This window comes from Rhododendron vialii, chromosome 3a (genome assembly GCF_030253575.1).
Source record: "Rhododendron vialii isolate Sample 1 chromosome 3a, ASM3025357v1".
Classification (NCBI taxonomy): Eukaryota; Viridiplantae; Streptophyta; class Magnoliopsida; order Ericales; family Ericaceae; genus Rhododendron; species Rhododendron vialii.
The window spans coordinates 18752830-18778071 of NC_080559.1; the positions used below are offsets into that span (position 1 = coordinate 18752830).

Genomic DNA, 25242 nt, shown 5'->3' on the forward strand with positions numbered 1-25242 from the left:
AAAACCAACCAAATACTCAGCCATAACTACGAATCATCAACTAACATCGAAATTAAACTAGATTATTAGCCCACCAACCTAACCACACTAGATCTAGAGGAAAAACCCTAAATCGGTACAAACCAGATTGGGGAAACCAACGACTATAAAAACAAAACAAAAACAAAAACTGAACTCTACTCTACCCTTCTACCTCTGTTATTAACCATGCTGCCGCCAGAGTACACCAGCAATGGAGAAGACAAAGGGGGGACACAGGCTTGAAGCAAGTCCCACACCGTCGACCACAAGAACGCCGTTGTTGGAGAAAGCCTTCGCTGGAACTCAACCGAACCTGAATCAAACCATATGGGGACTAGAAGCAAGACGAATGGGTAGGGGCAGAAGATGAGGGACAATGGAGGAGGAGATGGGGCAGCCCCCCTCCCCACACGCACCCAGCGAAACCCTAGGTGGCCGTTGTTTAAAGAGAAGGTGGAGAAGAGATAAGGTAGAAAGAGCGAACCTCCTCTTCAATGAAAGCTTTGAAATTTAAGCATACAAAATCTCCCAAAAATTGGGATATGGATGTTGGGCGGAAGATGATTTGGAGAATTACTGACTCTGTATTATTCAAATTATAAATTATCCTATTATTTGGACCAATTGAATTTTAAAATGGTTAAGACATCTATTGGTTGAGAAATTCTAAGTCATGTCACATGTCTCTCCCACATTCCTCCTCACAAAGAGTCATTCTACAATCATATATATACATAATTTTTTTATAATATTGCAGAATAATATATTTTTATAAATTATTGTTAAATAACTTTTCGTGAGGATGAATTAAAAATTACAAACTCGGAATTCTACATTAATTATGAGAGTCCACGAGATAACCAAGCACAACAACTCAACCAATTAAAAATAAGCTCATCATAGGGAAGAAACAAAAGAAAAACCCCTATAAAAGGAAGAACATCCACACACAGGTGAGAGATTCAAACTCCCAATCTTCTATTGAGATGCAAGAGTTGCATCCAAAAGGGGTCACAATGCCTAAATTTGATTAGGGTTTTTTTTGTGTGTGTGTGTGTGTGTGTGTTTTGGGTTGGGGGGGGGGGGGGGGGGGGGGGGGGGGGTGTATTTTTAGATTCAAAGAGCTCTTTGTACAAGTAAAAAGACTAAATTTTCTCAGAAAAAAGAAACCACATTGTTTTCTCCTCAAAATAATTTTTGCAATAAGCAAAAAGATCCTTAAAAGTTTGCTCAAAGACACCCTAAAAATACTTAAAAATTACAGAGATAAACTAAATCAAAATTTATTCTAGTAGTAATTCTATTAAAACTATCAAAACTCACTAACATCAATCAACAAAAAATAGTAGAAAACCAGTAATCACAAAAACTCATAGATTGTAAAGAGGTTAATTTATCATGGTGACGAAGGAATTGGGCGATGGATTCGAGTATTAAATTAGAAAAATAATTGACTATGGCTTAGTCTATGTTTATTTGGTGTATCTGATACAAATTACTTCCTTCGTCCCTTTTTAATTGTGCAAAATCTAACTTATTACAGAGACATTATTATTATAATTTACATATTCTAACTTTTCATAATTGTTTTTTATAGAGATATCATCATTACACTTTAATCTAGTAATTTTTTTAAAAAGGAATCTACTCATGAAAGTAAAAAAAAATGTATCAACTTTACCCATTAACTTTTTCAAATGGACACTTATTAAAGGATAACTCAAAATGGAATACTAGACCATAAAAAAAGGGTCGGAAGGAGTATAAATATAAAAAATGCTAGGTACACTACATATTTATACTGCATAGCCCACCCCGGGTCCCACAAAATACAGAAAAATTACCATAAATTTTAAAATATTGTTTTTATGGGGTTCTGTAATCAGCTCCAACAGATATTTGCAAGTATTATTTCTAGATTTATAAGAGCAAAACTGCTCAAAACAATATTTTAAAATTTATGGACATTTTTCAGTATATTTGTGGAACCTGGGTGGACTCCATGTGAATATAGTGTAAATATGTAATGTATGTAGCACTCTACACACAGTTCAAATTAGTTTGGAATCAGAAACCGTTACACATACCAAACCATTTGACTAGATTTCGAATTCTTTAAAATCGGGACCAAATCACACTACTAAATAATCAAACCAAACCATACGGTTTGAATTTGTTTGAATTGGATTTTCCCTTTTTTTTTTCTTAGCCCTAAAATCTAATTACCGCAAAGGAAACAATCAATTGGTCAATTTCAAATTTATAGTAGTAGTAGTAGTAGATATAGATATTGATGATGTAAAATATGAAATTACCTTCCTACCTTCCTTCAAAAGGAACTAAAAAAAGTCAATCGGCTCCTTTTGAATACTACAAAATATATTTCCGCTGAAATTAAGAAGAAAGGTCGATATTCCGAATTGAAAAAAAGCAAACAAACAGAAGAAAGGTAGTAAAATTTTCATGTGTGCTGGGTACATTTGATTACTAGTTGGTTTATATAGACCCAGAAGGTTCTGCGTCGTAGTGGATACCACGTGTCTCAATCATCTCCATAATAATGGAATTACTTTTACTTTTAATTAACTCTAACTGCACCCCTCTGCAAGACTGCAACTCTCCCTCTCTACGCTTCAATCCTACTACTAAATTCTCTCTCTCGCTCCAACGACGATGCAGCAACGACGGGCGCATGAATCTATTGGCTGTCAATATCGCAAGTCTGATACCGTACCGCGAGTACAATTTCTTTAATAACCATGAACGGAAGTTGCCGGTGCTTGGCCGTCGTCAGTCCACCATGAATGGGAGTCGCCGGTAGGTAGTCTATCGCATGAATCCTATTGGCAGTCAATTTCGTAAACGAAGAGTGACTTTTCCAGTTTCCTGGAATATTGGAGAAGAGAGAGGAAGAAGCACAGAGTGTATTGCCATAACAAAAATACTACTTCCTCCGTCCATTATTTAGAGTGCGGAATTTCATTTTGGGCTGTTTTTAATAAGTGTCCATTTTGTAAAGTTAGTGGATAAAAGTTGGTGTATTGACTATTTTGTCCTTAAAAGTATATTTCATTTTGAAAAGTTAGTAAGTAAAATTGTAATGATGATGGGTAAGTAGGAAAAGTGGAGGAAAAAGTTGACGTGAAAGGTATAATGATGATGTCTTTTTAATAAGTTGGAATTATGAAGCAGGACTCTTAAAAATAAAAAAAATAGACGGAGAAAGTAGTAAATATTAGTACTTATTTTTTTATTAAGTATTTATTTTTTAAATTATTGTGTGAGAACGTTGTATCTTGTCAAATAAAAAATAAATATTTAAAAAATTACAACCATAGCAGAAGAGGCATGAGAAGAATAGGCATGAGAGTGACCATAGAAGAAACGCTATTATGTATGTGTGGTCACTAGTCAGTCTTTTTCTTTCCCATTGTTTTTGGCAGCGATTTGGGAAATTTGCCAGGGTCAGGAGAGCTAGCGTTCCTCCGAAACCACTCTGCTTTTTCTCTCAGGTTCTGGTTCACTTTGTTATTTCCTATCCATCCTCCCATTTTGCACTTTACCGTTTTACAATCATTATCCACGCATGTATGTATTTGATATTTATCATCAATAATAAGTCTAGCTTTGTCTTTTCCACTTACTGATCTTCAATTACTTATGTTTCAGTTGCGTGTGAGTCATTTACGATTCCAAGGATTTTCAGCTGATTCTTTTTCCATTTCTTTATTCCCAATCAAACTGTTCTCTGTGTGTGTGTGTGTGTTTTATTCTAATTTAGAAGTGGTTTTAGATCCTTCAACTGTTTTAGACGACTGTTGAGCTACATCTAAACCTTCAAACCTTATCGTTCATTAAGAATTTTGGTTTGGAACAACCTCTTTTGGTTTACTCAAATTCATACAAGCATTAAAATCTCGAATTTTGCTATATCTAAACCTTCAAACCTTAGTGTTCATTAAGAATTTTGGTTTGGAACAACTTCTTTTGGTTTACTCAAATTCATACAAGCATTAAAATCTTGAATTTTGCTTATATTTTCTGTTCCTGATCGACAGTATTTATATCTTGGTTCTGATTTTCTTGTTTAATTTTAATACCTTTTAGGTGAGGGTTGAGCACTATGGAAGGAGACACAGATGATTGAGGAAGTGTGAAGCTAAGGGAAGTTGTGTTTATGGTTGCTTTTTAAGGACCGGTAATAGATAGCAATGGGGTGGTTTAGAGCTGGATCTAGTCTTGCAAAGCTTGCAATAAGGAGAACTCTTTCACAGGGTGGATCCCATGCTTCAAGAACGCGCCTCATTCCTGCTCAAAATCATTACTTTCACACTACTGCTTTCAAATCTAAGGCACAAGCGGCACCTGTCCCTCGCCCTGTGCCGCTCTCTAAGTTAACTGATAATTTCTTAGATGGGACAAGCAGTGTTTACCTAGAAGAACTCCAAAGGGCTTGGGAAGAAGACCCAAGTAGCATTGATGAATCGTGGGATAATTTTTTTAGAAACTTTGTTGGCCAGGCAGCCACATCGCCTGGAATTTCAGGCCAAACCATTCAAGAGAGCATGAGATTGTTGTTGCTCGTCAGGGCTTACCAGGTAACTGGTCACATGAAAGCCAAGTTGGACCCATTGGGTTTGGAGCAGAGGGAAGTTCCTGATGACTTGGATCCGGCTCTTTATGGCTTCACGGAAGCTGATCTTGATAGGGAGTTTTTCCTAGGTGTATGGAGGATGTCTGGGTTTTTGTCTGAAAACCGTCCAGTGCAAACCCTTAGAGCGATTTTGACTAGGCTTGAGCAGGCTTATTGTGGAACCATTGGTTACGAATACATGCACATTGCCAATCGGGACAAATGTAACTGGTTAAGGGAAAAAATTGAGACCCCAACACCAATGCAGTACAATAGGCAGCGTCGTGAGGTTATGCTTGATAGACTCATTTGGAGCACACAGTTTGAGAACTTTTTGGCTACCAAGTGGACTGCAGCAAAGAGGTTTGGTCTTGAAGGTGGCGAGACTTTGATTCCAGGCATGAAGGAGATGTTTGACAGGTCAGCTGACCTAGGGGTTGAGAGTATTGTTATTGGGATGTCTCACAGAGGAAGATTAAATGTTTTGGGTAATGTTGTTCGGAAGCCATTACGACAGATCTTTAGTGAGTTCAGCGGTGGAACGAGGCCTGTTGAAGAAGTTGGGCTTTATACAGGAACTGGCGATGTCAAATATCACTTGGGGACTTCTTATGATAGGCCAACTAGGGGTGGGAAGAGAATTCACTTGTCTTTGGTTGCAAATCCAAGTCACTTGGAAGCTGTAGATCCAGTTGTTGTAGGGAAAACAAGGGCGAAACAATATTACTCCCATGATGTGCGTAGGACCAAGAATATGGGCGTATTAATCCATGGGGATGGTAGCTTTGCGGGACAAGGTGTAGTATATGAGACCCTTCATCTTAGTGCACTTCCGAATTACACTACGGGGGGTACAATACACATTGTGGTGAACAATCAAGTTGCCTTCACAACGGATCCAAGGGCTGGACGATCTTCACAGTATTGTACTGATGTTGCCAAAGCCTTGGATGCCCCCATCTTTCACGTCAACGGTGATGATTTGGAGGCAGTTGTTCATGTTTGTGAACTTGCAGCAGAGTGGCGACAGACTTTTCATTCGGATGTTGTGGTTGATATAGTGTGTTACCGTAGATTTGGGCACAATGAGATTGATGAGCCGTCTTTTACACAGCCCAAAATGTACAAGGTAAGTCTTAATGTATTGTTTAGTTTTCTAGATCATCACTCTTGTTAGAAGTCTACAAATATTGTTAATACCTTGTACTCCCTCCCATCACATTTATTTGTCCATTTTCACCATTCTAGATATCTCACAAAGTGGTTCATGTTCTTTAATTTAATAATTTTGAAGACTGTCTTCAAGAACTAATTGAAATCTTTCAATTGGTAAAATCGTCTATTTTTTGGACTCGGATCCTCTGTCGACTGCCTCTGTCTGACCCTTCCACGGTGTTGTTTTGCATGGAAACAACAACATATTATGAGATATTCTATTCAATTAGTTCTAAGGCTCCCTTAGGGCTTTCATTGAAAGCCTTAGAGTCAAAAATTAATTATGACCCTAGAACTAATTGAATAGAATATCTCATAATATGTTGCCATTTCCATGCAAAACGACGCCGTGGAGGGATCGGACAGGCGAGTTGGACAGAGGCAGTCGGACAGAGGATCTGTTGCCGTATTTTTTTTCATGAAAATACTTATTTGTTGGCTCGATTGAAAGGCACGACTTCCAAAAATAACAAAGAGGAGTAGCAGAGTATTTGTCAGTGGTCAATAAAGTTTATATGCTTCTGACATGGAATGTATGCCGATAGGTCATCCAGAATCACCCCTCAGCGCTGGAAATTTACCAAAAGAAACTTTTTGAGTCTGGTCAGGTGACAAAGGAAGACATTGAGAAGATAAATAACAAGGTCAGTTCAATCCTTAATGAAGAATTCTTGGCCAGCAAAGATTATGTCCCAAAGAGAAGGGACTGGCTTTCGGCGTATTGGTCGGGATTCAAGTCCCCAGAACAGATTTCACGTGTCCGAAATACTGGGTATGTTGTCTGTATTTCTCAGTTTTCACTTTTCTTTGAATTTTTTTACTTTTTGTGTCTTTGTTAACATTTTGAGCTTATTTCATAGCGTCAAGCCAGAGATTTTGAACAGTGTTGGCAAAGCAATCACAACCCTCCCAGATAATTTTAGGCCTCATAGAGCAGTGAAGAAGATTTTTGGAGAGCGGGCAAAGATGATCGAAACCGGGGAGGGCGTCGATTGGGCACTTGCTGAAGCACTTGCTTTTGCTACATTGGTTGTAGAAGGTAATCATGTGAGGTTGAGTGGTCAGGATGTTGAGAGAGGTACTTTTAGTCACAGGCATGCTGTACTTCATGATCAGGAAACTGGGGAGAAGTACTGTCCTTTAGATCATGTTATCATGAACCAAGATGAGGAGATGTTTACAGTTAGCAACAGGTAAGTTCTGGTGTCATTTCCACCCTCTCATTTATTTGCTGTGTTAATTAAGCATTTTATCACCCAAAAAGATGATATTCGCAGTTGTCAACGCAAGATACGAATTGTGTTTTCTTTTAAGCTTGAGCCAACCATGTGAAGCTCAAGACACCGGAATACAAACCTAGAGGAGACAACCGAAAACACGAAAACAATAGACTCTTATCAACATCCCTACAAACGCGCTCTCATGTTGTTTGTGTGGCTATCCATTTTTGGGACCCACACCTCCATGTGCGAGTGCTTGAGCAAGCAAGGCCGGCCCAAGAGGCCTGGGCCTTGGGCATCCAAAAAATTTCAAATTTTAGGGGCACTCCAATATTATTTGTAAATTAGTATATATATTATTTGTTTGTATTATAACACAAATGTCTTTGCTAGCTCAATGATAAGTTGATTTTAATCCATATGGAGGCCCCCTTCGGCTAAATAAGCCAACTGGCTTATGTTTTTGTCCTTATTCAATTTTTTTTTCGTATTTGTTAGTTTTTCGTCAATTTTTTGGGGATTATTGCATCGTCATGACAAGAGGAATATAAAAAGTAAAAAATTACGACAGAAACCTAATTTTTTTGAATAAAGACAAAATAAGCCAATAAGCCAATTTTTTCGTCTTTATTCAAAAAAGTTAGATTTCGATCATAATTTTTTACTTTTTAGATTCATTTTGTCATGACAATGCAATAATCTCCAAAATTGACGAAAAACTAACAAATATGAAATTTTTTTGAATAAGGACAAAAAAATAAGCCAATTAGCTTATTTAGCCGAACGTGGCCGGAGTGTCCAAGTTTGAATCTTCTGGGCAACTTTTTCTTTTGAAATGTTTTTTCCTCAAAAGTAATGCTATTGTAACTATCAGGCTTCGAAACCAAGTAAAGTGGAATTCAAGCCAACCACTTTGGCCTCTGGTGACAAAATAGTTAACATGCATTATAAAGTCTAAAGTTATATAAAGAAACATTTCTATCATTGTTGTTTAATTCTAAAACTACGGAGGGCACCACCCCACAATTTAGCCTTGGGTATCCAAATCCCTTGGGCCGGCAGTGAAAGTTGTGTGTGTGTTGGAAGCAAATTTGGTAGACAACATGCCTAGCCTTCATAAAAATAGCCTCCATAGGCTTATGTTCCAATTCTCTTACCGTTGGGACTAGGTAGTCATGTATACTAGGTAGCTGTAGCAGGCCGAACTTAACGTCTCGGACCCCTGTCCAATATGTATGGACTGAGTCTGTGCCGAAGGATGCGGCTGTACCCGTGCCTAGGTTCGGTGATAACCGGAGCCCGAGGAAGGATCCACACCACAAGTACCCGATGCCTCAGCCGACGAGAAAGTCCTCCGGTTCAGTTGTAGTCAAGATCACTGACTCCGTCGGTTCCTTCCCCCTTCGAGTCACTAGGCTCGGCCGAGGGTGGGGCTCGGCCAACCGCAGCGCCACGTGCCATCCCACGCGCTGAAGTTGTTATGCCAGAAGATAATGATGGGCGCACATAGGGGTGCCAAGTCACACTAAAAACGGTTACCAGATCTTATCGGTGACATCACAATGACATTAGCCGACCCGTGCAAGGCACATGCCTGTATTTGGAGAGCAAGTCAAGCAGACTCTATAAATACCAAAACATGACAGCCCCAAAGAGGTACATGCTTCTAGACACTAAAACCCTAGTCACTGGGCCTACTCACTGCACATTCTCATCCTCTTGCGGGAGCGCCTTGCCGGGCAACCCCGGCCAGGTCTTAGTCGTGCGTTCATCGTGCAGGTTAGGGCAAGAAGGCCAGACAGCACCCGAATCAATTGAAGAGGAGCTCAGAGCAAGGATCAACGGGCCACACAATTGGTGAACCCGATGTGAAACACTTTTGATTCGAGGCGGCTCGAATTTCCTTCAAACTACCTTCCTTTTCCCAAAAACAACCACAACCTCAGCCACAATGGGCGGAGACCTGATGGACGTTACCATTTCGGGGGCCAAGGACGCCAACAGAAACCCCTGGAGAGACACATGTCCATTTTGATTCCTACTAGCTCTGGGCTGTCTCTGGCTAAGGACGATGTAACGGCGGCTTACATCCGCCTGTTGCAGTGACGAGACGATGAAAGAAATAATGAACTGGCGGCTCTAAGGGCAACTCCAGATCTGCTGGAGATCGGAGGCGATAGAGGCAAACACCTCCCCCACCGCCTCCTCAACCACCGCAGGAGCAGCCTTTTGAAACAGGCTGCCGCGGTTCTTTGAAGGACCGCCTTGGCTTCACACCTAAGAAGGGTGAAGCGAGGGAACTAATCCTCTGCCGGCAGCCAACAACCTCCGCGACGCATCGATCAAGAAGCCACCAGGAGCAGAGCAGGTCTAGGGGCACTGCCGGATCGTTCACAAGCACTTACTCTACTGGTCGCATGGAGTATTCCCGCACCACGGCTTCCCACCACAGCTGAGCCTCCCTTGAGACAAGGAGACATGTTTCCGAGCTTCTTGGAGAAATTCCACTTCAAAACTTGGAAAATGAAAAGAAGGTTCGATGAGACGGAAAGAGTGTCTGCGTCGAAGGGCAAGACAGCGACCCAAAAGTCCGTCGTGAAAGAGAAAAGTCTATCGACGGACCTCGCCGAGTAGACACCGATTTGAGGGAGAAGCTTCGGCACAAAGACCATGAGAAACCCTCGGACAAAGATTCTAAAGACAGCGATCACAAGCGGTCGAGGATCGACAGGCACGGCAAGCCACTGCGCCCAGGCTTTGAACGACAGCTAAAGGACCTCGGCGTCTCGCCCTTCACATCTCATATCATCAATACGCCGGTCGAGTCTACCTTCCACTTACCGAAGTTTACCAAATTCGATCCAACAACTTGCGAAGCTTACACGCACCTAATTCATTTTCGCCAGACCATCGAGCTGTGTACCACTAAGGATGAAGTCAAGTGCAAAGCATTCCCTGCCAGCCTTGGCTCCCTTGGACTCCAGTGGTTCAACAAATTGCCCGCTGGATCCATCCGGAACCTAGCCGACCTTGAACGGGCATTCAACACCCGCTTCATCACTAGCAACAGGACGGCCGAGGAACCCGAGTCGTTCCTTAGCTGTCACCAACAATCCCCACCCCGCAACCCCAGCAAAAGAAGCACGTGAACAACATCAAGGAAGGGAAGAAACGTTTACCGAAGGCACACGACTACGTGGCCGAATCAACAGTTTTCAAGGAACCCATTTGGTCTTTCCTCAAAGAGATCATGAGACAACCTTGGTTTGAATGGATGACGGGAAAGCTCGGCACTGACACAGCCAGATCAAAACCCAAGGAAGAAATGCTCCTATCACAATGAGCTCGGCCACTATACCACAGCCTGTGTCCCATACAAAGCACTTATGGAGCGCCTCGCGTCTCAAGGTCACCTCGACCAGTACATAGAGTCATAGACCGAGCCAAAACACTCGCCCGCCAGCCTATCACCGACCCAAACCCCAATGAACCACGAATGACGATCCACGTCATCCACGGTTCGGTAACCAAAGAGTCCGAGAACACTCTTCGCGCCGATCTTGATCATGCCTCCACTTCTAAGAAAATACTCTTGGTGGGACCTGGGTCGAAGTGATCACGCCCATAGGATGTACCAAAATGGACGATTACCTTCACCGAGTGTGATCTCAAAAATGGTGCAAACCCCTCACTCTGACGCTCTTGTGGTTACTGTTCAGATCAGAGTCCATGACGTTAAGCGTGTCCTTATCGATCAAGGCAGTTTGGTGGAGGTCATGTATTACGACCTTTTCAAAAAACTCGATCTCCCAGAGTCAGCCCTGCAACCGGCAGAAGTGCCCCTCATCGGCTTCAATGGAGCCCCCGTTTGGCCGCTCGGCCGCATCTTCCTTCCCGTTGTCGTTTTCAAATTCATCGTTGTCAACATTTCGAGCCCATACAACGCCATTCTTGGCCGAACCTGGCTTCATGGTATGCAAGCCATTGCTTCCACCTACCATTAGGTCGTCCGCTTTATCGGCAGAAACGGAAGACAAGAAGACCTACTCGGCGATCAAGTTGTCTCCAAAAAGTGCTACGTCTCGGCCGTGCACAACTCGACCAAAGCAAAGCAATTCCAATGGGTTGAAGTACCTGACCTGGCCGTACTTGAAGACGTCGGCGAACCAGCCGAGGACAAAGCAATCGAAGACCTTGTGTCCATGCCAATCAATGAGGACGGCTCTCGCTTCGTTTTACTCGGCTCCTCCCTCAGTGATGCCATGCGCGAAGAAATGTTTCAGTTCCACAAGAGCAACATTGAAGTATTTGCATGACCCCCTACGAAATGCTAGGGGTTGATCCGAACTTCATCAGCCATACCCTCAACGTTAAGAAAGATTCAAAGCCTGTAGTCCAAAAGGCGAGGCGCTCGGCTCCTGAACATGCCAAGGCCGTCAATGAAGAAGTCAACCGCCTATTGGAGGCCAATTCAATTCAGGAGGTGCAATATCCCACATGGTTGTCAAACACCGTTGTCGTAAAGAAAAAGAATGGCAAATGGAGAGTTTGTGTTGATTACACTAATTTGAATGATGCTTGCCCAAAGGATTGGTTCCCGCTGCAAAAAAATCGATCAATTGGTGGACGCCACGGCCGGCCATGCTCGGCTCAGTTTTCTAGACGCCTACCGCGGTTACCACCAAATCGCAATGGATCCAAATGACATGGAAAAGATGGCATTCATAACTCCATACGGCATCTACTACTACTGAGTCATGCCCTTCGGGCTCAAGAACTCCGGTGCCACATTCACCCGAGCCATCTTTAAAATGCTCCACGCCCAGATTGGCCATACGGTGGAAGCATACATTGACGACCTCGTCATCAAAAGCCAGAAGGAGTACAATCATCTTCGGAAGTTGGCCGATGTCTTTGAAATTCTCAAGTTCCACAAGCTCCGTCTAAACGCTAAAAAGTGCGCGTTTGGCGTGAATGCGGGAAAATTCCTTAGACACCTGGTCACCGGGCGAGGAATCGAGGCCGACCCCAACCAGATCATGACCGTTGCAAACTTACGACCACCACGAACAATCCGGGAAGTTCAAAGGCTAACAGGCATGGCAGCAGCTCTAAACCGCTTTATCATCAAGTCTTCAGATAAATGCCATGCATTTTTCCACGCCTTGAAGGGTAAAAGCCGATGCAATTTTGAGTGGACTGCGGAATGTGACACAACGTTAGCCGAACTCAAAAGCTACCTCAGCTCAGCTCCACTGCTGGTCAAACCGAAGGAATTTGAGAATCGTTACCTATACCTCGCTGTCTCGTCTCACACCGTAAGTTTAGCGTTAGTTCGGTGAGAAGGCGCCGACGATATGCTGATCTACTTCACAAGGAAGACTCTCCTACCAGAGCAGACGCGTTGCCTCCCTCTCGAGAAGTTAACACTTGCACTTGTCTCGGCTGCAAGGAAACTGCTACCGTACTTCCAGTCCCATACTATCACCGTCCTAACGGAGCATCCTCTTAAGAGCCTTTTCCGGAAAGCTGACCTCTCCATCCGGTTTTCCAAATGGGTTGTTGAATTGGCGAATTTTGACATTCGCTTCGAGCCAAGGATGGTAATCAAGGGGCAGATTCTCGCCGACTTCATAGCCGAGTTGACTCCGGAAGATACAAACACTCTCAACACTCCAGCACCGTCCCAACCCATAGCCGAACAACAAGCAGCTCAAAAAACTTGGCACCTGTTCCAAGGCGACATATGGTGCCTCCATGTTGACGGTGCCTCCAACAACAATGGAGGGGGGCAGGGGTCGTCTTGGTCTCCCCTTGCGGAACTCTTCACGAAAGCGCTATTTTACCATCGCTTTCCCCGCCACAAACAATGAAGCCGAATACGAGGCCTTTTTGGCTGGCCTTCACTCTGCGATTGCAATGAAGGTTGAAGATCTGACTGTCTTTTGCAATTCCTAACTTATAGTCAATCAGGTTCTTGGGGGCTACGAAGCTCTGGACCCAAGGATGCTGAAATATCAAGCAACGGTGGCAGAACTCATCCAACACTTCAAGAACTTCAAGATTGAGCAAATCAACTGCGAACACAACGCCCACGCCGACGCACTCGCCGGCATCGCCTCAACATGCCAAGCTTCAGAATTTTGGACCATCAATTTCGGCAACATCGAACGACCAACTTTCAAAACAACTCAAGAAGTACTCAATGTAGAGCTCGGTCCAAGTTGGATGGATGAGATTGTTGCATTCCTCCGAGATGATACTCTGCCAACGGACAAGAAAGAGGCCTACCGCATCCGGAATAAGGCTGCCTACTATTGGCTCTCTGAGAGCGACCAACTATACATAAAGTCTATTTCCGGGCCATACCTCCTCGTAAACTTCACTCTGGCAGCTGCGGTTGTCACTCTGGCTGTCGTTCCCTCTGCCAACGCGCGATGAGTCAAGGAAATTTTTGGAAGAACATGAAGAAGGACTGCGAAGAAGTTGTCCGCTAGTGCCGATCGTGCCAGTTATTCTCTCCCATTCCTAAGTAGCTTGCACAAAATCTCTCCCTAATAACCAGCCCTTGGCCTTTTGCCCAACGGGGGCTCGAAATTGTTGGAAAGTTGCCGACTGCGCCAGGTGGCTTCAAATACCTCATAACGGCAACGGATTATTTCTCTACCCTGGTTATGATCACCGAGGTTGACGTTCGGAGATTCGTCTTGCAAAACATCGTTACAAGGTTCGGCGTCCCTTATGCCAGTCTTGAACAACGGGACCCAATTTGTTCGCAATGGTCTCTCCAGCCTCTGTGATAAATTTGGGATATGCTTCTTCAACTCTACCCTTGCATACCCTCAAGGAAATGGACGAGCCAAAGTAACGAACAAGACAGTCTGTGCAGGGATAAAGCGTTGGCTTAATTCAAAAAGAGGCAAGTGGGCCGATGAGTTGCCACGAGTCCTCTGGGCCTACCGTTCAACACCTCGGTGATCCACCTGATAGACACCATTTTGCATGGCATTCGGCATGGAGGGTGTAATCCCATTGGAGTCTAGATTCCCCACTTTGAGGACAGAACATTTCGACCCAAAGACCAATGACGAAGCCTTGGAAAGAGAGTTGGTTCTAGCAGAAGAGAAACGTGATGACGCTCGACTGAAGCTCGCAGAATACCAACAGCAAGTCGCCAAGGGCTACAATCGTAGCGTGAGGACTAAAACCTTCAAGCCCGATGATTTAGTATGGAGGAAAATGGTGCAAGCTAGTAAGAAGACAAAATTCAAGCCAAACTAGGAAGGGCCATTTTGCGTGGTTTGAATTGCTGGAGAAGGGGCTTATGTTTTGGAGGATATGGATGGGAAGGTCCTCACCAACCCGTGGAACGCCCAAAATTTGAAAAAGGCATACATGTGATAACACTGCCAGCATGCCTCTTCTTTGGCCACTATCTATCTCCTTTAGCTTATGTTTTGTTTCGGCCCCAGGCCTTGTTTCCCTTTTTGTGTTGCGTCGACCTCGACCCTTATCTACATTAATGACAGTTTGATTGTAGTTTGGGAAAGTTTGTTTCAACTTGTATTTCATTGTCGTATCTAGTACAAGCACAATATCTTGCTCGGCAATTGATATTTTTTGTGTACTCTATTTTCATTTCCCCTAGTTTTCTGCCAAATTTTAATCCCTAACAGCACTTGCTGACAATCGCAAATGATGACTTTGGTCACACCCGCAAACGGCGATCGCGCCACCGCTTCGGCCATTATGATGCCCTAGAAGCACCTCAGATATATGGTCCACCGAGCCCAATGCACACATTACGGCTGGAACTTAGGCTACGGTTTGGCTTGGCAAGTAATTAAGGTTGGCCATAGCTTGGTTACGCTCAGGGTTCGGTGATTAAACCACCCACAAACTTTAAACTTCGAAGTCCTTCGTACTTTGGCTAGGGGTTGGCACTTTGGCCGAACCCAAACCAAAAGTAGGAGGCACCAATCTAACTTTCATTCAAACCAATACTTTGGCCAAGGCTTTGCCACTTGGCCGAACCCCAACCAAAGTGGGGGCTATGAATAATCATCACAAACATCATAACCAAAACTTTTTTAAGGCATGAAGAAAGGCAGAGCGTTGCAAACACAAGAACCATGCAACCAAACTTGATCAAAACATCCAAAGGTTCAAAGTCAAAAGTGCTATGGATTTCCTGAACGGGTGTGTACGGCGTGGTAAATCGTTTGATTCTGTCCTCCCAAAAACTATTACATCTGGCATGACAAACTCCAATGTTCGGAGCCGTCCAGTCCAACAAAAATTCAAAGTATCAAAAGGAAAAGAACATGAAACAAGTTGTTTGGAAAGTAAAAGGGTTGTTAACTACGGTAACCGACCACCCCAAAGTTCCACCTGCGGGTGTTTCTTCGGTCCAACTCAACGTTCTCCACTTCGGCGTTCAGATTGGCATTAGCAGCATCCTCTCCAACATCGTCAGCAACCGCTTTGGCCCTAGATCCACCTTCGGCATTTGCATCAGCAACATCTTCGATCTCTTCATCACTTTTTGGAAACTCCTCGGGGGGAAGGGGCACACACTCCTCATCCGTGTATGGCAAATTAAGCTCGGACACTACTGGTGCAAGAATCGACTTGGTCAAATTCATGTCAGCCTCCAGCTGTAGAACACTGGCAGTGGCAGCCACCCCATCCTTATACCCTGTCCTATAGGCAATGGGCACCCTCAAGATAACCTCCTCAGTCACCATCTTCCCTGCCTCCCTCTCATACTCGTCGCTTGCTGGGTCAAAACCGACCTGATATGCTTTGGCGTCGGCTACCTTCAGTTTCCTCCTCTCCTCTTTCTTCATCTTCTCCAATTCACGCTCGGCAGCCTTGGCCTCATTCAGAGTATTGTCCCTCTCTTTCTCCAACTCCCTTGCCTTAGCCTCGGCAACCACCAGCTTCTGCTCTAACGCTTTCACGTTCTCACGCTCCACCTTTATCTCCTTTTGGAAGCAAGATTTTTCAGCATTTGCAAGCGTGGCCTTCTTTGATGCATTGAGCAGAGGCTGCCCAACCTGCATAAAAAAGTGTGTTGAGCTCGGGAAGAGAAAAAGAACAAGGTAAAAAAAAGGAGGTTCGGCCAAACCTGAACAAGATAAGCACTTGCATGAACCAGACTCGGCCGAAGGTCCTAAGGAATTTTCTCCATGTCCTTCGGCAAAGCGAGCCCTTGGAGCATGGTGACAGCAAGGCCAGGATCGGCTTTGACACTATCCTCAATGGTCACCAGTCTCCCATCCACCGAAGCAAAGGAAGGGGCAAATTCCTGAGCAACGACGTGCCTCGCAGCACCGACGGATCTGGGAACTCCCCCCGAACCGACGGCAGCCAACGCCTCAGGCCTCTCGTTTTCTATTAGACGAGGGGTCGGAGGCGTAGTGGGGAAGAAGTTATGCGTCACCTTTTGTCTTTTTTCTTAGGGCCCGATAGGGTCGGACCTGCTCGGCAGCGCCGAGACATTCCCCCTCAAGTTGACACGCACGGTATTCCTTCTTGACATTCCCTCGGTGAACTCGGGCACAGTAATCTGAAAGGGTACGTCAATGCCGGGAAGCACTATTCCTGGTTTATTGTTGAGCCAAAAAGAGGCCGACTTCTTGAAAGTTGGAAACTTCACCCTCGGTTCTTTGCCTTCCTGTCTCCGCCCCCCGTTTAGTTCCCGTCTTCTCGCTCGGCTCCCCCGCCTTTTTCTCCTTCCTCTTGAGCTTGCCCTTGTACGACGGAATGTAACCGAGCAGCGTCGGTGCGTCTCGGCAAGTTTGTGATCTTAGAATGTCGACGCTCGTCTCAAAGGACACGGCTTGTAGGTTTTTGGTGATGGCGATGTGGTCTGCAAAAAGGGAAATAGTCAGCCGGAACGTAACAATCGAACAAAAACAAGCACGGCAAAATAAAAGTAAAGGCAAATTTAAGGAACCTTTGAAATCTTTTATTTTTGGCACGTGTGCCTTTGGTTGACCTGGTTGCCGAACTCAAAGTTACCATGCACCTCCACGTAGAAGTTTGCCCACTTATTAGTGTCGGCCAACCCGTTCACCAAAGGCTCCTTACCTCTGTTCGTTGAGAGGTACCTATGCTCGGTATGCCCATGCCGAGACATGATGTAAGTATCAAAAAGGTCGGCAACGGAGAATTCCAAGCCGTGGATCTCCTTCAACGAAATCACAGTCATGACGATCTTGAAGCTATTGATGGCGAACAGGTGAGGAACGAGGTTGAACCGAGCCAACAACACCCTCAGAAATGGGTGGAGAGGGAACCGCAGCCTAGCCTCACAAATGGCCATCAAAGGGACGGTGATATGCTCGGGCCTGTGTTCGCCTTTGTCCTTAATTTGGTCGCTAGCCACTCGGCTAACAACCTCGTCGTTCGGGATGCTGTACTCTCGACGGAAGCTTTCGCATTCCCCGGGGTCGCCACTGAAGAAGTGAGCGTGAGGGCAAACCTGACCCCTCTCATAGAGATCGGCGACCTCTTTGTCCACGGCCGGGGCAGCATCACACCTGGATTGTGCGGATGTCGAGGCCTCGACTCCAGAGTGGAATCTCGATTCGGCCTCCGGTCCTCTCTGAGGTTCGGCCTTGGGCGGGGTAGACAGAGAGAACGTGATCTCCGGATCGGTGAGGAACTCATCACCCCCATATTCGAAGTCACACTCGATGTTCGAGGAAACGGAAGAGTTTTGGCGTCGGATCCTACTCCTATCCGACCACTCCCGGATCAACGAGTCAGTAGAGTTGTTTCTCGAGCCTTCAGAGTCGGAAGAGATGACAATTACTGGGTGAGCCAGACCTAACAAAACAAAAGGAAACCGAATGAAAATCCTCATCATTGGCAAAAAGACAATGGTCTTACTAAGTTCGGCTACCCTACTGCCCCACCCTAACCTACGCTAAAATACGGGCTCGGGAATCTCTCGAAGGACGAGTCCGGAGTTCGGCGACACTACAAGATCAAACTCAGGATCGGCTGGAGCCAACCAGGATTGAGCTCGGAAGAACAGGTTGAAGATAAGGATGAACATCATTGTTCATCCCTGTTTTCGTATTGTTCGCTCAGAACAAAGACCCCTGAAAAATGCATGAAACCCAGAAAAAGTGTGCAAGAAACTACATAGAAATGAAAAGCAACATGAATCAAACACGTACCTGGAGATTTCAAACATATTCAAGCGTAGAAACTCTAGATTTGGCGTTGAATCTGGGAACTGGAAGGCTGTGGAGCTTCGAGAGTACAAGTTCTAGAGAGAGAGATTGTAACCCTTCTCTCTCCTCTCGTCACCCCTTATATAGAGGATGAAGCCCCGTTCGAATTTCCTGCTCATAATTACATCGCCGAATCAATGGCCAATCAGAGGTCAACACGTGGCCTCGATGGGACGGCTGTAGCGCATGCCAAACGTCTTTTCATCTGCCGCACCAACACAGAAGTTGACACCTGGTGCTCATCCATTGGGGCTCAACTCTGGCGGTTGCAGCTTTTCCGAAGAGACAAAAGATGGCAAGGTTCGGCCAAGCTGTAGCCACATCCACAATCATTCAGGTTCGGCAAACTCCTAAGTTCGACCATGTTCGTTGTCAATCCCTACCATGCAGTGGCACCGATAGAGATTGAGGGGCTATTGTAGTAGGCCGAACTTAACGTCTCGGACCCCTGTCCAACATGTATGGACCGAGGCTGTGTTGAAGGATGCGGCCGTACCCGTGCCCAGGTTTGGCGATAACCAGAGCCCGAGGAAGGATCCACACCACACTTACCCGACGACTCAGCAGATGAGAAAGTCCTCCGGTTCGGCTGTCGTCAAGATCACTGACTCCGTCGGTTCCTTCCCCCTTCAAGTCACCAGCCCTCAGGCTCGGCCGAGGGTGGGGCTCGGCCATTGCAGCGCCATGTGCCACCCCAAGCGCTGAAGCTGTTATGTCGGAAGATAATGATGGGTGCACATGGGGGTGCCAGCTCACACCAAAAACGGTTACCAGATCTTATCGGTGACATCACAATGACATCAGCCGACCCGTGCAAGGCACATGCCCGTACTTGGAGAGTAAGCCAAGCAGACTCTATAAATACCAAAGCAGGACAACCCTAAAGAGGTACATGCTTCTAGACACTAAAACCCTACTCACTGCACATTCTCATCCTTTCGCCGGAGGGCCTTGCGGGGCAACCCCGGCCAGGTCTTAGTTGTGTGTTCACTGTGTAGGTTAGGGCAAGAAGGCCAGACAACACTCGAACCAATTGAAGAGGAGCTCAGACCAAGGATCAACGGGCCACACAGTAGCAAAATTGGAAGACATGTTGCCTAGCCTACATATAAAGACTACAATCTCACGTAAGTGAAAAACTTTGTAACAACACCTTGATTTATCGCAGATGCCATGCATACTTTTGTGGATACCCGCCCGTTGCGGCATAGGCTCGCACACAGGAATGACTAATTCGCGAACTCTGGACACCCTTTGCAGCATGCCATATCGATAGTGTTTGTTGCGGCGCACTTTATTTTGGAGTCGTCACTTGATTTTAGGAACCAAGAAACCAATATGAGCGAGATTCTGATGATTCAGGGCCCAACCAAATGGTTGGCCTCTAATTCTTTGATTCATATGAATGCTTTTGATAGTTTCTTCTTAATTAACCAATGCATGAGCATTTTGACTAAACCTATTTTTACGACGAAAGCAGTAACACATTGGGACAGGGAAACAAGGATATGCAAATAAACAGGAGGAGTAATAAAAATGCAGTTTCTTACGTGAAACTGATCGTGCGGTTGCCAGAAAAGAAGACACTGCCGCGAGTTTCAATCCAAACGATATTGCGGCTGCGGCTTCGGATTTCTTGTGATGCACCAGAAAACGAAGAACACCAGAAAACGAAGAACAAAAAAGAAAATGGGAAAGAAGATCAAATGGGCAGTCCGGGTGCCTCCGTGGCCATCCCACCTCGAATCCTTCAACTAGAACTTGAGAGTTTTGACTGTTTGGCTTGATTCCCGCGAAACTACAGATAGAGTTTTGGACTTCCCCTAGTGTTTTGTGAATATATGTGTGCGTGTGCTCACAGTACTCTTGTATTTGCTCTCAAAATATGTTGCGCTGAACTCACTTTTTTTGAATGATTTTCTATGTGGGCCTCTATTTTATATGGGATTCCCATAAATACGAATAATTGTGGGACCCAGATACGTATGAAAGCCAAAATCAAGTCCAGATACATCCATACTGATAACTCATGAAGAGTTTGGGATAACCTCCAACACTGCCTCAAGTAATATCTGTTACTCTTACACGTATCAATCACACAGCTGCAACTTCCCGAGCTTCTAGAACATTCTTGAAGGTTCATCACACGGCCACCACAACTTGGGGTAGTGACTCAACACGATCTCGTGGCCGCGCAGCCGCCACTTCGATGTGTTCTTACTGTTCCTAAAATGCATTCCACTTGCTCCGACCTTACTCTCTAACACCTAGGGTCATCCTCATTGAACCCAGTTCTGCCAAAACTTTGCCTTGCAACCTGTGTAACCCCGTTCAAAAAAAAAAAAAAAAACCTGTGTAACTAGCTTCGTCATTAGGGTCGTCTAAGGTGGGACTTAGATATTTAAGAAGCCAGATTGGGGTGTCGACAACTGTGATCATCCTATTTAGGATTTTGCATTTGATCCGTAGTTCAGCCCTCTCTTTTTGTTCACTGCTAATTCCGTTATTTAATTTCAACTCTCTTTTTTTTATTTGAATAATAGACTTTGTCCCGTTGGTGCCTCTTTGACATGCTTTTCTTCCAGCTCTCTTTCTGAGTTTGGTGTTGTGGGATTTGAATTGGGTTATTCCATGGAAAATCCAAATGCATTGGTGTTATGGGAAGCACAATTTGGTGATTTTGCAAATGGAGCTCAGGTGATTTTCGATCAGTTTTTGAGTAGCGGGGAGTCGAAGTGGTTGCGCCAAACTGGGCTTGTTGTCCTGCTACCTCATGGTTATGATGGCCAAGGGCCTGAACATTCAAGTGCACGCTTGGAGCGGTTCCTTCAGGTAAATTAGTAATGCTTCTGAAAGTACTGATTAGTTTTTGATTTACTACCATAGAGTGCTGAAAGTGTGAGGAAGGGGAGTTCTATGCTGTTTCAGTAATGAGTTAATACATAGACTTCATCCTGCATATGCCTTGCATAATCAGTTACATCATCGCACTCTTATTTCCCTGATACCTCATTTAGGGGAATTTTGAGAAGACATCAGCCCAAAATGGACTCATTTTCCGTGAAACAGTCAATATATGTTGTTTTTCCTTTCATGTTTTTTTTTTGGGTTCTGTTGTTGTTGTGTGATGTGTGTGTTTTCTTTTGTGTGGGTTGGGGCCTTGGGGGAAAGTTGGAGTGGACTCGGGTGTTTTGGGGACTAGATTACGTCGCAGATGAACAAATCAAGTAAAATGACATGAGAAAACTCTTAACCAATCACAGCAATGACCCTTGGCAGCCAACAGTAAAGATATTTCACCTTATCTGATTCTCACCTTGCTAAGCATACCATTCATTGTTCAATTGGAATTTGGCTTTCAATCCCGTTGCAGTAGTGAATCTTGGAATAAATCTGATGGCAGATGAGTGATGATAATCCTTATGTAATACCGGAGATGGATCCAACACTTCGAAAGCAGATCCAAGAATGCAATTGGCAAGTTGTAAATGTGACAACTCCTGCAAATTATTTTCACGTTTTGCGGCGTCAGGTGAGTGCAGCTAATTTACTAATATTTCAAGCTTGTTGGCAGTGAGTCTCTTTTCTCAAGTATTATTTCTTGGATCTTACCTTTTTCTTCTATGTACTGTGTCTTCATCTCCCAGATACACAGGGAATTCCGCAAGCCTCTCATTGTGATGTCCCCAAAGAACTTGCTTCGACACAAGGACTGCAAATCTAATCTGTCTGAATTTGATGATGTCCAAGGCCATCCAGGTTTTGACAAACAGGGGACCAGATTTAAGCGTCTCATAAAGGACCAGAATGACCACTCAAATCTTGAGGAGGGTATCAGGCGCTTAATTCTTTGTTCTGGGAAGGTGTGTGATACTTTGCTGGGTTTTTTTTTTCCCTTTCTTCGTCTTTGTTTTTCATCTCATTTTTTGTGCTTTCTTCCAACATCATCTTCTTGTGTTAGAACATGAGATCAATGCTAATGTTACTTAGAATCTGTCAGAACTGAATCGAGTTGGTATTCGTTTCCTACCACCTGGACCTGGTAGAACTGTCGTACATTTGGATCTGTGGGCAACACTATGTAACCACTAGGCAAACACTAGCACTGAGAAATGATGAGAAAATGAGAGTATCCTTTTGTGATGCATTGCGGGCATTTTTGTTTGGTTTTGATTTCTGTGGGTTGTTTTGCTGATGAACTAATGAGTTATTCTTTCATATCATTCCGTAGGTTTATTATGAGCTCGACGAGGAGAGGAGGAAAACTGATGGCAAGGACATTGCAATATGTAGGGTGGAGCAACTATGCCCCTTCCCGTACGACCTTATCCAACGTGAGCTGAAGCGATATCCAAGTACGTATTTCATATGTGCAATTGACTTACCATTACGAGGAAAATTAAAAAAGGATTGTGATTTGTCACATGAGTGAGAAAAGAAAAGAAAAGATTTTACCTTCTCAAAATCGTGTCTTCATCTTCCCGTGTTTTCAAGGGAAATATCAGGTATTATAATGTGCCAATCATTTTAGTTCTCATCATTTCTCACCAAATCTCACGCTTTTTGGTGAGAAACAGAGAAACAGAATTGGCATAGTAAGAGATTTGCTTCCCCATCATTCCGGATTCATACTCCAAACAAGTGTCAATTTTGTTTCTCATCGTTTCATGCAAAATCACTCAACCAACGGGGGATGATAATGTTCGTGTGACCATAATCCTACATTGTCTCTCTATTTGCTCAACTTTTTCGAATATCACGTGGTTAAGTTATTTCATTTTGTCGTGGTTCTTTCAGATGCAGAGATTGTTTGGTGCCAGGAAGAGCCAATGAACATGGGCGCATATCATTACATAGCACCGCGCCTTGGCACTGCAATGAGAGCACTAGAGAGAGGCTGTTCGGGTGATATTAAATATGTTGGCCGGGCTCCTTCTGCTGCCACGGCCACTGGGTTCTACCAAATGCATGTTAAGGAGCAGACAGAACTGGTTCAGAAAGCCATGCAGCAGGAACCTATCAATTATCCATTTTGAGGCTTTCCATTGCTCATAAAAAAGATACGTATTGCATGATTGATGGTAAATGGTAGGGCTGTCCACGGGTCGGGTTGGACCAACCCGACCCGACTTTTTTGGATTACCAAAATGTCCACCCGAGCCCAACCGAAACTCTCGTCGGGCTCCGACCGAAATGCACTCGGATTGAATTTGTCGGGTTCGGTCGGGTATCAGATTTGAACAGAAATCGTTCACTGATTACATACGAACCAGAAATTATTCACTGATTACATAATACAGCTTGTCAATGGTTTCTTTTGATTCCTTGAAAACAAGATCACGAACCAAAGATTTTCCATGGCTTCCTTGACAGATAATGCTTTCAACTCTGAAACCTTAGCATTCCTATAGAGGGAGGGAGAGAGAGAGATGAACGGGAGAGAGAGGGAGAGAGAGATGGACAGGAGAGTTCAAGATCGATCGAGAGAAAGAGAGAGGAGAGATGTACCACGGTGGCCGGTGGGTCGATCGGCAGAAGGAGGAGTGGCGGTGGACTGGTGGTGGTGGCCGATGGGAATTTGGGGGCTGTGGGAGAGCGAAAACGAGGAGCGGAAGGGAGGAGACAGGAGGAGTAACAGAGTAATACTGTAATAGATCTAGGGCTTTTTTTTCCTTTTATACACGATTTCTCGGTCGGGTCGGGTCACCCGAGGAATTATATGGTGCACCCGACACCCGACAGACATGTCACGAAATCTGACTAAACAGGCTCGACCCCGACCCGACAGAGTAATCAGATCCGTCCATTGCATGTATTTTTGGGTCGGGTCGGGTGGGTCGGTTTGGTGGACAGCCCTAGTAAATGGAAGATTCACATGAGGGCGGTCGGAAAAGTTCTATGGTAAATATCTTCTCAAAGTTCTTTAGGGAATACACTGGATGCTATTTTTTGTTGTTTCAGTCACATATTCTGCAATTGATGCTTCCAGATAAATAGGACATGATATATGCAATTTATGAATGGGCGTGTGTAGGAACAAAATTTCAAATGATGAGGAATAAAATTAGTACGGATGTGTCTACGAATAAATTCCTTGCAACATCAGAGTGGAATTGGATTTTGTTGATTTTGCAGCAATGAGACAATAGAGTTATTTGAATTCCATTGGTTTTACTGTGATTCTACACAACTATCCCAGCAAACTTACTCTTTTTAATACAAATGAGGTGGGGTCGTTATAAGTAGGTTAGTTCACAGTGAATTTTAGAGACTATTCATAGCCCTAAATTCTAAACGTCCATGACCGGGCTCGAACTCTAACCTCACACACATGAGAAGGATTAGGAGATGCCAACTGAGCTAGAGCTCATTGGCGTTATAAGCAAACTTACATAAGCCTTTTTCCCCTGTATAAATGAGGTGGGTCCTTGTAAGTGTTTAGCTTTTCCCCCTTAGATATTTGATTATGTAACTTATCTGCATATTTAGTTTTATTAGCCAAAAAAGAAAATGATTCTAAACTTGTTTGAAAATGACTTCGTGAAAGTGAGGATTGAAATTGGAATGCGAACGAGGATTGATAAATAAACTTTTTCCGCTGCCTTGCTTTGGTATGGTTTGGTTTTCTTTGCAGCGTTTTTTGTTGGGTTTTGTAGTTAGAAAATGTTTGGTTTTTCGGTTTGGGCTGTTTTTCCTTCGATCCTTGTTGTCTTGGTTGGTGTCTTACCTACCTAGTTTTTTCTGTCTCGGATGGCATTCCCTTCCCTTGATCGTTTATTCTTTGTATTTCTTTTAAAGATTAATAAATTTATTTTGCTGAGCAGAAAAAAAAAACCCAAAAAAGGACCCAAATACTTCTGTTTTCTAAGTGCAATCTCAGGTCTAGATTTTTATCTATGTTAGT

General features: G+C 44.2%; 1 protein-coding gene across 5 annotated transcripts; it reads left to right on the forward strand.

The window, feature by feature from the left end:
• The first annotated feature begins 2605 nt into the window (after positions 1-2605).
• LOC131319128 (uncharacterized) lies at positions 2606-23687 on the forward strand. 5 transcript variants are annotated; one of them, XM_058349264.1, is made up of 10 exons: positions 2640-2838; positions 3465-3533; positions 4129-5783; positions 6415-6641; positions 6730-7062; positions 20924-21170; positions 21742-21870; positions 21986-22201; positions 22570-22693; positions 23136-23687. In XM_058349264.1, exons 3-10 carry the CDS (start codon positions 4233-4235, stop codon positions 23372-23374), a joined length of 3066 nt encoding a protein of 1021 aa, XP_058205247.1. In that variant the 5' UTR covers positions 2640-2838; positions 3465-3533; positions 4129-4232; the 3' UTR covers positions 23375-23687. The 5 variants fall into 5 exon arrangements, with proteins under 5 accessions (XP_058205248.1, XP_058205247.1, XP_058205246.1 ...); XM_058349265.1 differs by lacking the exon at positions 3465-3533 and having other exon boundaries at positions 2606-2838; XM_058349263.1 differs by lacking the exon at positions 2640-2838 and having other exon boundaries at positions 3392-3533.
• The last annotated feature ends 1555 nt before the right edge of the window (positions 23688-25242 follow it).

Bases quoted from the DNA above. Each gene is read 5' to 3' on its own strand.
- LOC131319128 (XM_058349265.1), top strand. From the start codon at position 4,233: ATGGGGTGGTTTAGAGCTGGATCTAGTCTTGCAAAGCTTGCAATAAGG. The intron at 7,063-20,923 runs GTAAGTTCTGGT...CTTTTCTTCCAG, and splicing joins ATGTTTACAGTTAGCAACAG to CTCTCTTTCTGAGTTTGGTG. The intron at 21,871-21,985 runs GTGAGTGCAGCT...TTCATCTCCCAG, and splicing joins TTCACGTTTTGCGGCGTCAG to ATACACAGGGAATTCCGCAA.